Below are 13,469 nucleotides of genomic sequence, written 5' to 3'. Positions count from 1 at the left end.
GTTTTGTTCGCGATTGTGTATTCAGAACCAGAAAAGATGCCAGGGTCGCAGAAGCCTGCTCCCACCCTTGGCTGATGTCAGCGGCATAGTCAGACAATTTCTGGATGATGTGAAAGCTGCATTAAACTCTTGTAAGCATTTATTTTCCAGGAGCCTCAAAGCTGCAGTGTGGAAAGAACTGAGTTTTCAATTAAAACCGAGATTGAGAGCAGAAGACCACTAATTTATTGTCACCTGTTTTCCACTGCTTCTCATGATAAATATCTCCCACTGGGGGTTAGCCAGAATAATTTATTCTTACCTTCTGTATGCAGATTTTGCTACATCCTTCAACAGCCAGCTGATATATCGATCTTAATACTTCATATAAAGTAGACAGGTAGATTTGCAAACAACGATTTGTTTTATTGGTAATCATTTGGCCAAATGCATGAAGCGTATAGTTGAAAATCGCGGAGCTAATAAAGGACAGAAACAGATTGCATGAAATGAAATGAAATCTCAATAATATTCAGCAGCATTGCTGAGCTAAGCTTCCAGAATATTGCGATAAGCTATACCTGAGTGAAATTAGTGGGAGTATTGCTTGACTCTGGGGGATACTGTCCAAATATAGACCTCAGTGTTCTGACACTCCGTAAGGCTATGATATCACAAGCCCGAATTTCAATGTGAAATGGGCTGAATTTCTGTAAAAACTGAAGCGTTTGTTTTAACCATCATTTCTTTCCATGGGATGTGAGTATTGCAACATGAATTGAGAGGGTGGTGCTGAGCCCCTGGGTTGGTGTCATCTGTCTGACGTGGGTACACCCACAGTGCTTTCAGAAAGTTTCAACCTGGTATCAGTGAAGTAACGGCAGCGCAGTCCCAAGTCAGGATGTTGTGCGAGTTGGATAGGAACCTGCTGTAGCCAGTGGTCTCCAGCATCTGCTGCCCTTATCCTTCCAGGTGCTAGAGGTTGTCGGTCTGGAAGATGCTGTCAGAGGAGGATCAGCAATGGTTCCACAATGCCTCCTGTATTTGACACTCATTGCTCTGATGATTGGAGTGAACACTTAAGTTGGTGGAAGGGGTGTGCTTTGTCCTGGATGGTGTTGCGCTTCTTGAGGGTTGTTGGAGCTGCCCTCTTCCAGGCAATTGTTGAGTATTCCACCAAGCTCCTGACTTGTGCTTTGTAGGTACAGGAGAATCAGGAGTTTTGGAGAATCAGGAGTTGAGTTACTTGCCGATAATTCCCAGCCTCTGACCTGCTCTTAGAGCCATGGTAATTATGTGGCTCGTCCAGCTCAGCTTCTGATCAATGTAACCCCCAAAAATATTGACGTTGGCTGATTCGGTGATGGTACCACCATTGAATATCAAAGGTTGGGAGACAGTCTTTGCCTGGAACTTGTTGGGCATGAATGCTACTTGCCGTTTAGCAGCCCAAGGCTGAAGGCTTGCTACAGCTAGACTTAGACTTCTTTGGTATCTGAGGAGTCACAAACACCCCTGAACACTGAGCAGTCGTTGGCGAACAATTTTGCACTTCCGCGGTTGTGGCTGAGGAAGGGTAATTGATGAAGCAGCCAGTGATGGACAGGGCCTAGGTCACCACCCTGAGGAACATTTGCAGCAACTCCCCATGGATTGCAATGAAGCTACCAACAGAATGCAGATGCATCTCTTCCAGTTAACAGCTAGCACATCGTTTGAGAGCTCCTGCTGAACTAAATCTACCAAACATGGCCAAGTAGCAAAATAAATGAAGTATGGGATCAGCAGACTATACATTTAAACAACATACTGATACATCGGGCTGTCATTGAGATCTAAAAGGTTTTCAGATTTTGAAGTCAGTAGGGTCAACTCTGCATTCTATGTGTGGAATTTCCGCACTGTAACCTTTCCTTGCGCTCAGTAGAACAGGAACATTGGCAATTATAAAGGTGTATTTCTGACCAGAACAGTAGGTCGTTCGGTCTCGGTCCCATTTTGACTTTGCACACTTTATGTTAGGACTCCGGTGTATTAGAGGCCCAAAAGGTTGTTTAAAGGAACGAAGGATTGAACGGAGTTGACAGGAGCAGGTGGTTTCCAGTGTTTGCGAGGTTATGGTGAGCAGCCTGAGATACAAGGTCAAAGTGTAAGAGGTTTTGAGCAGTGATGATGGATTTGATTGTGCGTTCCTATCGACCAGGGTGCTGTGGTATTGTGAATACTGCTACTGTCCTATTTTAGTAGATTAAAAAAAAATACATCCTTTCGATTGATTGTCTGCTTTAATTTGAAATGATGTGTTGCCACGTTCAAATATCCTATCTGGTGTTGTCTAGTCGTAGTCCTCTTATTAAAACTCAGCAGAGCTGGTTGAACAGGGGAGGGAGTGTCAGGGCTCTTGCCAGTTATATTCATTCCCCCAGCTGATACTCAGTTCCACTAATTTCAACGGGACCGAATATCAGGCCACGGATTAATGCAATACCTCCCATTCAATGCCGCAGTTCAGAGCAAATTTTGACCGTGTCACAAAAGCATTTCAGTGACCTGCAGCGACTGAGCTAATAAAATTCATCGATCCTGACATTGTAACTATTTTCAATGTCTTCTCTAATCTCACCCCAGGATAAATTCCAGCCACTGATAGGGTCTGCCGGGAGCACTGTGTATTTCTGAGCGAATTGTTGGTTGTAGGTGTGGAAGACCCACTTCCAGAAGGCAGACGTTTTGATGGTCGTATCGGCAATGATGTTCCAGCAACTGTACTTTGTGCCGAGATTCCTGTAGTCTTTGTAGGGCCAAAATTCTCCTTTCGTGTCTTGGTTTCTGAACTTGGTATCACTCGCGACTAGTGTGGTACAATTCTCTGTTACTAGTTTCCTACTTTTACTCGAGTGGTATCCAGTGAGGCCCTGAGGGCGGTGATATTCAACACTGTGCTGAGAGTGTTTAGCATTTGTGCAGTCACACAGAACGCCACAAAAGGGGCACCTTGTCCCGCAGCCGGATAACATTACGTACAGCTCCTTGGTCGGGTCTACGGGCAATGTTTTAATGGTTGCATCAACGTCATTTGCCCAACCGTTAATCTGCCGTACCAGGCAGTCTTCTACTTCACAGATGAAGCTGGTGACCTCTTGGGTGAAATGCTCAACGTTAATCTTTGCATCTCCGAAGGTAATGGCTGCTAACTGGATGTCCGGTATCTGAATCTCTGATCCAAGTTTTTCCTTAAGCATCTGGATAACACGGGACACTGCAACCTCTTTAGCCTGGGATGTTACATTCTTGATAGCTGCTTTGATTAGTTTGATGAATGTTTTCAGAATGTCCAGGGCAAGAGAGCACAGCAGGGGCTGTTCTCCACTTGTGGCTGCACAGAGCTCTGTGACTTGCCTTCTCAACCACGTCTTCTCATATGACACCGTGCGTTGGATGAACCGGTGGTAATTGTCAAAATTGTCCTCTTCTTTCAAATGCAGCATAAGAGCCACTTGGAAGTTTTTCCGAAATTTGAATTTCCCCCCTTTCCCGTAGTATCTCATACGGTCCACAATCTCTGGCCCTAGCTTCTTGATGACAGCATTCATCAAAGCTGGTTCCAAGCAAGATTTGCAGAATAACTCTGCCCTCTGTTTGGTCTGGTCCTTTTCCTGGTAGATGTTCCTAAAGCTGTTGTAGTAATTCATTTTCTCCTTGTTCAACAGCTCTAAGGCGTCGCTCCTCTTCCTGAACTTGTCCTGCATTGCTTCGAATTTCCCAGAGGCCACACCGCACACGTGGATGCTGAAATCCACTTTGAACCTCACGGTGAAGCTGAATTCCTCGTCATTGTGCTTCCGAATCTTCTCATCCACTGTTCTCAAAAGTTCTTGGAAGTAGGTGGAATCATAGTCCTGACGTCTCTGCACCATATCCCCCACAAACTCACTGCATTCTTCCAACCACCACATCGCCCACTCCTCCGCCCGCTGTGAGATGTTGCATTTTTTGGGAAAAATGCCGCGGAGAAGCCTGACGAAAGCAAAAGCCTGAGGACTGTCGTCCACTGTTTTTCTGTCGATGTGATCTTTGCCAATTCGGAATGCTCCAAACTCCGTTTGGAACCAGTCTTTGCCAGCAAGCGTCTCGTTAATTAAATGGCTGTGCGCTGGCATGTTCTGAATCAGTTTAGTCTCCATGTCACTCACAACGTCACTCACAACATTCGGTCCACGTTGTAACGTTGAAAGTGTTTTCTCCCACATAACCTCAAACTCTTTCCGAAGCTCATCATCGTCCATGCTCCTTTTCTCCTGTCTGCACTTCTGCAAAAGCTTGTTGACCTGCCCTTCAATCTGGCTTTGATAACTGGCCTTAATTTCATTCATCTTCTGTAAATTTCTCCACCTCTGGACGGCCTCATTGCTTTTGATGTCTGCATACATCGTGCGCTCAATGATGACCGAGTCGATGCTGGAGACAAAATCGGCCCTGTATTTTTCGATAAGGTGCGCATTATTGCTGTTACAGAAATAATCTTCCAGCTCCTGGAGGGCTCTCTGTTTGCTTTTCTCCAGAAGTTGCTCCTGGTCCCTTTTCAAGAGACCGGCGACCCTTTCCGGATCGTCTTTGGCATTGGCGATTTTGTTCTCCGCCATCTCGACGAAGGTGTGTATGTCTTTCCTCAGTTGCCACTCCAGGTCGGTGTACTTGATGGAGAGCTCTTTGTAGGCCTCGGCCACCAGGCTGTTCCTGAAGCTGAAAATGAAATTCTCGTACTTCACGGCTTTCCACAGGGCCTGAGTCCAGGTAACAAACTCGGAGACGGTGGAGAGCTTGTGTTTCTTTGGCGGCTGGCTCGAGAAGCATTTGAAAAGCGTTCTTCTCAGCTCGAACACCTTCTGACTGTAGCCAGTGTTGACGGCGGCCATGGGTGGGTTGCCGTGCCACAGGCCCGGTATGTACCAGTTGTTCAATTTTGCGTCGTACTCCAGCACGTCGGCGAACTTGGTGAAGCGACGCTCCTGCTTTTCCATTTTCGCCGCCGCCCACGTCATGGTGTCAAGCTGCTCCAGCAGGCGCTTGCGGCCCCTTATGTTCTGGTCATGGGCAGACACGTCGCTGACGTTCTGGTGGACGAAGTAGCAGGCCGGCCTCTTGCCCACCTCCTTCATGCGGATGAAGGCGTGCACGGCGATCTGCAGCACGTCCTTCATCTCGGCGGAGTTCTCCATGGCCAGGTTGACCAGGGTGACGTCGCTCAGGCCGATGGCCAGGGTGGCGAGCTCGTTGTCGTGTTCGTGGCTCTCGTCGACGCCAGAGAGCTCTGGGGCCTTCAGCCCCTCTGTGTCGATCACCATGACATAGCCGCAGCCCAGCTCTGCCCCCAGCTGCCCGGTGACCGGGATGAGCTGCATGAAGGCACCTCTGGTGCACCGCCCACTGCTCACGGCGAACTGCAGGCCGAACATGGTGTTGAGGAGGGTGGACTTGCCGGTGCTCTGCACGCCCAGCACCGTCAGCACAAACACCCGGGTCTCTCTGCCAATCTTGGCTTCGACCGCCTTCAGCACGGCCGTCACCCACCGCAGAGGGATGTTGGAAACGTCTCCGTCGATGAGCTCCAGAGGGAAGCCGTCCAACATCAGGTCGGCGGCGGCACTGGGTAACCGGTACACCACACTCATCTCTTCCTTACCCACATCGTCCTTCTCGGTGAAACGTTCGTAGATCAGTCCAATTTCCCGCATGAAATGCTCCAGGCCCAGGGAGCTGGCGGTTATCTGCCGGTCCAGCCTTTGCAGCTGCCTCCACACTTCTGCTAGGGTTTCCCGCTCCTCCGTCGTGCCCTCCTGAGAGCTCTCGTACAGGGCTTTGTACCTTTCTCGCAAGACGGAGAGGGTTTCTCTTGAGCTGGAATCCAGCCCGAATTTCATCCACTGCAGGAAATGCTTCCTCTTACCCCCCTCCCAGCCGGTCAGGGCTTCGATGAACACCTTCACGTCAGCCGACAGGCCTTCCCTCCGTTGCGCATTGCACAGAACCTTGTGGCTCTTTCTGAGCTGGTTGATGTACTGATTGACGGACATTTGCCCTCGTTTCTTCAGGCGACATTCCTCCTTTTCCAGTTGGGAGATCTTCTGCCAGGTATCCCCTTGGAAAGTCATCCTCGCCTTCTTGAAGCTCTCGATTCCCTCAGTTTTGATGGAGCGGAGAATCCCTTCCGACTTACTTCGGCCGAGCGAACATTGCTCTTCGTCCTCGTCCACTTTGACCCCAACTCTCCTGGCGATCGCTGCCATGTCCTCGAGTCTCTTTCCGGTGGTCTGGGATGGAGGAGTTGGGAGTTCTTCGACCTGGTGATTCCCGCTTGGAACTATTTCCTTCAGCACGGTCCGAAGCAATCGCGCAAACTCCGCATCGTTCTTCTTGCCCAGAACTAAAACGCACTCCTTCCTCACAACCGACGAAGAGATCAACTCCCTCACCTGACTTCTTGTTTCGTCGGTCAGATCCTTGCGGGACAGAATTACAAAGAGGTTCTGCGCGGACTCCACCAAGGAGCTGAGGTAGCTGCTGACCCCTCCATCTACGTTGTCGACGAAGACGAAGAGGGCAGACGAAGCCTTCGCCAGGAACTGGGCCTGCCCGCGGAATGTTCTGCCGTCGCCTCGGAGGTTGAATATGGCCATCGGTTCCGGGAAGAGGTCCAGATCCGCGCTCCCACTGGGCAGGTACCAGCACAGCTCTGCCAGGCCGTCGGAGATCTTCCGCGGTACATTCCCACACTCCATGCCGGAGTGGACGAAGAAGTCGTGGTGTTGCTCCACGGTGCTGAGGGCATCGTTCAGGATCTTGGACTTGGAGATGGAGCAGGTGCCCAGGCGCAGGAAGGAAAACGTCGGCACCCTCTCGGTCACCATGTTGGCTTCCTTGAAGCCTGCGCTCGCCTGGAGAGAGAGCGGGCGCCACTTCTTCACAACGGAGCGCAGGGCCCACAGCAGGAAGGTGCAGCCCTCTTTACCGTCAGGAAGCAATAGCGGCAAAGCAAACTGACACAGGGACATCTTCAGCATCAGTTCCTGCTGGAGAAATGTGTCAGCACGCAGGAAAATAGCCATCATGATATCCAAGGGATGGTACGAATTAGCAGGGATCTCCTCCGGTTGGAGGAACTCCAAGTCCCCTGTCTCCCGTTTCCCCACTTGACCTTCCTCGGCCAAGGAGTACTTGAAATTTCTCGATTTGGAATTGACTATCATCAAATTCCACAGGAAGTAGTTTGGGATATCCCGAGGCAGTCTTGGCACCTTATTCTGAAGCACCTTTGCGCTTAGGTTGAGCACGTTGCTCAGGGACAGCTTCTCACTCTCCGGTGTTTTCAGCCCCAACTCCGTCAGGAAGTCTTCAACACGGGATTGCTTGGCACCCGTTTCGGGAGGGGCGCTACTTGAAGGAGGGTCCGATTCTGCTGAGGTGTCCGCCTCTGGAAAACTGGACTGGCGTTGGGGATGCTCGCCTGGCCGGGCTTTACGTGAGCCTGACCCAAGCTCAGAGTCTGTGAGAGAAACGTCTGATTGCTCGTGTTTTTGGAGCTCTGGCGGATTTACCTCCCCTTCAGCACCGAAGACGTCAGACGCCCTCACAGTAGGCTCCTTTGGAAGTGAACCTATAGGAAGCGTTAACACTATAAGTTCTGCTGATCATTGAGAGAAACCCCTGACCCCCTAAGTTCCAAGGTTAAAACAGTGATGCGGGTAAGTGTTCTCCCCCACCATTCCATAGTGGAAAGGTGCAGAAGGTATTCTCTTTGTAGGTAAAATTGAGTGAATTTTATCTTTGGACAACATTAAGCAAGCAGTGGAAGTCTAGGAGGGGAGTTGAGAAGGAATGTTTTCACCCAGAAGGGTCTGTGGGAGTCTGGAACTCACTGCCTGGAAGGCTGTTCAGTCAGAAACTCATGGGGCATTGCAAAGACATTTAGATTGCATTGCCGTAGCCTCCACGGCTGTGGGCCAAGAGCTGGGAAATAGGGATTAGTGCAGTCAGATGTTTGTCTACCGGTGTGGGCATGATGGGCCAAATGGCCTTCATCTGTGCTGTAGACACCTGTGGGTCTATTCATTAGTTTAGCCAATTTGTGTCACACCTGACTTTCTTTCACTGGAAGCAAGGCATAAAGTTAATTTGACATTGCTCTTTTTTTTAAATATTATCCTTCAAAGTCAAAATGGCATCTTGGGCTGATTGGATCAACTAATTTCCACATTTTCCCTGCAGTTAGTTCGTAACCTCGAGCAACTCAACAGGAAAATCAAGATTACTGTCCCCGTTCCGTTCAACGTGTTTCCACGGGGTGGCACATGCAACATAACCGTGGGCGGCACGGTGGCACAGTGGTTAGCACTGCTGCCTCCCAGCGCCGGAGACCCGGGTTCAATTCCCGCCTCAGGCGAATGACTGTGTGGAGTTTGCACATTCTCCCCGTGTCTGCGTGGGTTTCCTCCGGGTGCTCCGGTTTCCTCCCACAGTCCAAAGATGTGCAGGTCAGGTGAAACGGCCGTGCTAAATTGCCCGTAGTGTTAAGTAAAAAGGGGTACACGTAGGGGTATGGGTGGGTTGCGCTTCGGCGGGTCGGTGTGGATTTGTTGGGCCGAAGGGCCTGTTTCCACACTGTAAGTAATCTAATCTGATCTAATAACCTGGTGTTAGGATATTGGTGCCAGAGGTAAGTGATAACAGATAAAGACTACTCCCGGACTGTGAGCTTCAAGCTAAAACTTGAACACCCCAAGGCAGATTCAGCATGGTTTTGTGATTGACAAGCAGAGCGGATATGGGGGAGTCCTCAAAGGCGTTCAATTAGGTGCCTCAGTAAAGAGGTAACGGGGCTGAAAAGGTCTTGGGTGGGGTGATTTATCAGAACATTTAGAGAATTGGATAACTAATAGGAAACAGAGTTAAGACCGGTTTCACTTTGGCAAAAAGGGGTGAGCGTCATAAGGTCAGTTCTAGGAAAGGCCCTGTTTTCCGGTGCCGAACGATCCGGAATTCTCAGGTGAACGGCAATCAGGAAGGCACCCGCTCCACATGGTAGTTCTCCCACAATGCAACGGCCCAATATTCAAAATGGGGAGGCAATGGCCGAGTGGTGTTATCGCTGGGACTGTTAGTCCAGGGACCCAGATAATGTTCCAGGGACCCGGGTTCAAACCCCGCCACGGCAGATGGTGGTATTTGATTTCACCTGAGAAGAAAATCTGAATTAAGAGTCTAATGATCACCATGAATCTATTGTCGATTGTTGGGAAAACCCCATCTGGTTCACTAATGCCCTTCAGGAAAGGAGACTGCCATCCTTACCTGGTCTGGCCTACATGTGACTCCAGACCCACAGTAATGTGATTGACTCTTAACAGCTCCCCCCCCCCCCCCCCCAGGTGAAGCAAGAATGCTCAATAGATGTTGGCACAGCTAGCGATGCCCTCATCCATGAATGAATAAAGAATAAAGTAGATTTATAACCTTCTGAAGATATGAATAAAGGCAGAGTGACTGACTTAGCGGGATGCGCTGAGAACTGATCAATTGGTCGCCTCTCTCTTATTTTAATTCAAACCTTGCTTACAGTACTGATGAACAGCCATGGCCCCTCTTTGTTAAAATACATGTTTACCCAATCAGGGTCTCCCAACCACCCACCAGTAGTTCGCGTGGAACTGATGGACTCGTGTACCCACCGCCCCACCGACCAAGGCATTCCCCAGATTCTAGGGAGGTCACCACATTTACAGTCTGCCTTGGTGGCTTGGGCGAAAGGATCAACAGTATTACCGCCCAATTTCAACATGAAACAAAGACGGGCAGGGAAGCGAGTTGTGAGGAGGGTACAAAGAGTCTCTGAAGGGCGATGGTCACGTGTGTGACAAATCTCAAGTTGATGCATCAAAGGGCAGAAGGCTGTGGAGGATATCAAAAATCTCAGAAGGGACATGGACAGGTCAAGTGAGCGGCAGACATTTTGCAGATGGAGGATAATGTGAGGAAACATAAGATCTTCCACTTTGACAAGAGAAAACAACAGTAGGATGTTTTTGTGGTGGAGGGAGACTGCAGCTCTCTGGAAGAGATGGATTTGGGCTGTTTTTTCCAACACCGAAAATACATGGAGATAGGGAGATGAATTCTCTCTGAAAGACTCCAAAATACGCATAAAATTGTATCATGGCACCTGTAAGCAGATTGGACAGAATCAATGAGGAGCTGTTGCTCCAGGGTATCGGAGGTCGCGAGGTCAGAGGCTGGGGGGAGGCAGGGCTGATGGACGTGGGCCCAGATAGAGCCAGACCCCTGAAGCTGCAGTCCCTGAGTGGGCTTTGTAGGGTGTTTTCCCTCATGAGCAGCACAAACTAGGACAAGGGAACATCGTTTTAAAATAGCGACACCCACTCACCCCTGTTTAAGTGAAGATGAGGGATGTATTCCTTCTCCCAGAGGATCGTCAGTCTTTGGAATTCCCCTCCACAGAGAGCAGTGGAGGAAGGGTCATTGAATATATTCGAGGCTGAGTTGGACAGATGTTTGATTGTTGAGGGAATGGAGGATTAGAGAGGACAGTTAGGAATGTACAGTTAAGACCAAAATCAGATCAGGTACAATCCTGTTAAGAGGTGGACCAGCCCTAATGGGCTGATGGTTTTCTCTGCTCCTGATCTTATTTCTAATGATTTTATAATTTTATTTCTACCTTCCATTTCTGGCTGGTTATCTCCATGTTCCTCGACGTTTTCATTGTTTCCCTCCATCTCTGTGTTGTCAGAGGTCACTGAGGCTGTGATTTTATTCAGTGACATCACTGCAGGGAAAATATATGGCACCATTAGCGTGTCACATCCTGGAATTTAAGATTTGGGATTGTGCGTTCCTCCTAATATCCATAGCAAGCGAGGAAAGTTGACACATAGGAGTGATGTGCAATAACATCTGTAAATTGCCTAGTTAGAACTGCATTGCATCAGTGAGTATAATTCAAGAGTAATGCATTAGCTGTGAGCCACTTCCTTTCCTTGATAAAAATAAATGGGAATTACTTAAAAGTTATCGAATGATCAGGTGAACACTGCCTTTGAGGAAGGGACCAACTGTATTGTAGAAAAATTGCAAGCTGACACAATAATGGGCGGGATAACAAGGGTGCAAGAGGGTGCAAAAGGTCTCAGGAGGGAGATGGACAGGTAAAGTGAGCAGCAAACATTTTGCAGTTGGAGAAAGCAACAGGTCATCCACTATGGTAGGAAGAACACAGCAGCAGGATATTTGTTATTCCAGTGGAGGAAGACTGCAGAACTCTGTGCTACCGATGGACCTCGGTGTGCTCTTACGAATGCTCAAATTACATGGTGCAGTAGGGTAAAATTCTCTCTGGATGGTCTCAAAATACTCATAAAATTTTATCGTGGCACATGAACAACCAGAGAAAAGTTAGCCAGGAAACAGATGGGCCAGAACTGATGAGGGGCTGTTCCTCCGGGGGTTCGGAGGCTGGGGGGAGGCAGCAATGAAGAAAATTAGACCTGTAGGGCTGGAGGGGGCAGTAGACTGGGTTCAGGATGAGAAGTAAGGCTGGGAAGACTTGGGCCTGTCATCTCGGGTGTCCCAGGCTGGGGATCCAGTTGGGTAGTGAGGCTTCCAAGCATTGGGGATACCAAGTGGAGAGAGGAACTATAATGTGTGAGGAGAGGCTGCAATGAGGGGAAAGGTTTGCGAACCTCAGCAAAGTGGATTGACGAGCTGGAGGGGAGGGCGGGTCTGCCCCAAGAGCGAGAGAGCAATTTCAACAATTTCAGCCTGTTGTCTCCTGAGAGGTGATTGCATTGAGTCCATTGTGTGAATTGGATAATATAACATTGAAAGGTTTGATTTCATAAAGATTGAATTCTGTTTTATGACATGTCAAAGTGTCTCACAAACCATAGTTTACTTGAATGTGGTGTGATTGGGACAAAAAAAAACATATAACTGTTTATGTGTGACCTCTCTCGTCTGTGGAAAATGCGTTTATGGTGATGGCTTTTTGTGCACTGAAGTACGTATCAGTTTCCTAATTAGTACCACATTGTTGGCAACGATGTCCTTCTTGTACCTATGAAATACTATTGCCTATTTGAATACTATAGTGTATGCAAAATTGATGCTTTCCTTGTGTGTGTTGTGGCTTATTCTGGATTAGTGGTGCTGGGAGAGCACAGCAATTCAGGCAGCATCCGAGGACAGGCAAAATCCGTGGAAAGGCAAAATCGACGTTTCAGGCAAAAGCCCTTCATCAGGAAACCCGAAATGTCGATTTTGCCTGTCCTCGGACTTTGCCTGTCCTCGGATGCTGCCTGAATTGCTGTGCTCTTCCAGCACCACTAATCCAGAATCTGGTTTCCAGCATCTGCAGTCATTGTTTTTACCCTGTGTTGTGGCTTAGGCTAATAGAATGCTGATGATTATTACCGATGTTGCTGAATTCTTCTAACTCTGATTCTGCGTCAGTCCAAATACCCTGCACGTTAACGCCAATATTGACGATAATGTTACCTCATTGTTGCATTGCCCAATAAAGATTGGGAATGATAAAAAAAACTCACCTGAAAACAAAAAGAAAGGCCCCCAAAAATCAGAAAAAGCAGCTCTCATAGGCTAATAGAATGCTGATGATTATTACCGATGTTGCTGAATTCTTCTAACTCTGATTCTGCGTCAGTCCAAATACCCTGCACGTTAACGCCAATATTGATGATAATGTTACCTCATTGTTGCATTGCCCAATAAAGATTGGGAATGATAAAAAAAACCTCACCTGAAAACAAAAAGAAAAGCCCCCAAAAATCAGAAAAAGCAGCTCTCAAGAAAGTCTCAAGTGAAACCTGTGAAAAGTATTTAAGCCTCTGCTTGGACATGAATCACAATGCCTTAGCAAGCAGATACAGCCAAGCAGTGAGGAAAGGATCTAAAATGTTGGCTTTCATTGCAAGTAGTACTGAGGTAGTGAAATCTTGTTCCAACTTAGAGTAAGGTCAAAAAGTGGTGTGACATCAGGTTTTTGTCCAACAGGTTTTATTTGAAATTGCACGCATTCCCAGCGCTGCTCTTTCATCAGGCCTGCAATTTCAAATCTTGCAGTTTCAAATAAACCTGTTGGACTACAACCTAGTGTTGTTTGATTTTTGACCTTTGTCCGCCCCAGTCCAATTCCGACATCTCCACATTAGGGTAAATAAAAGGAGTGAAATCTTGTACAGGACATTGGTGAAACCGTATCCAGGCAGCTGTGACTTTGCTAACCTAAGGAGCGTGTACTTACATTGAAATCGTTTTCAGAGGATTAGATTAGATTACATTACATTACATTACAGTGTGGAAACAGGCCCTTCGGCCCAACAAGTCCACACCGACCCGCCGAAGCGCAACCCACCCATACCCCTACATTTACCCCTTACCTAACACTACGGGCAATTTAG

General features: G+C 48.2%; 1 protein-coding gene across 2 annotated transcripts in view; it reads right to left on the bottom strand.

The window, feature by feature from the left end:
* Nucleotides 1-384: 384 nt before the first annotated feature.
* LOC122541341 (interferon-induced very large GTPase 1-like) overlaps nt 385-13,469 on the bottom strand; it is a 25,241-nt gene continuing 12,156 nt past the window's right edge. For both annotated transcript variants that reach the window (XM_043678017.1, XM_043678018.1), the window contains 2 exons: nt 10,712-10,819; nt 385-7,633 (listed from right to left, as the gene is read on the bottom strand). In XM_043678017.1, coding sequence (XP_043533952.1) covers nt 2,544-7,633; nt 10,712-10,819 — 5,198 coding nt within the window. In that variant the 3' untranslated portion in view covers nt 385-2,543. The remainder of the gene's footprint in view (nt 7,634-10,711; nt 10,820-13,469) is intronic.

The sequence above is a fragment of the Chiloscyllium plagiosum genome, chromosome 37 (genome assembly GCF_004010195.1).
Source record: "Chiloscyllium plagiosum isolate BGI_BamShark_2017 chromosome 37, ASM401019v2, whole genome shotgun sequence".
NCBI lineage: Eukaryota > Metazoa > Chordata > Chondrichthyes > Orectolobiformes > Hemiscylliidae > Chiloscyllium > Chiloscyllium plagiosum.
Note: the sequence above shows the minus strand (reverse complement) of the source record. Positions and strands in the feature narration are given on the sequence as shown.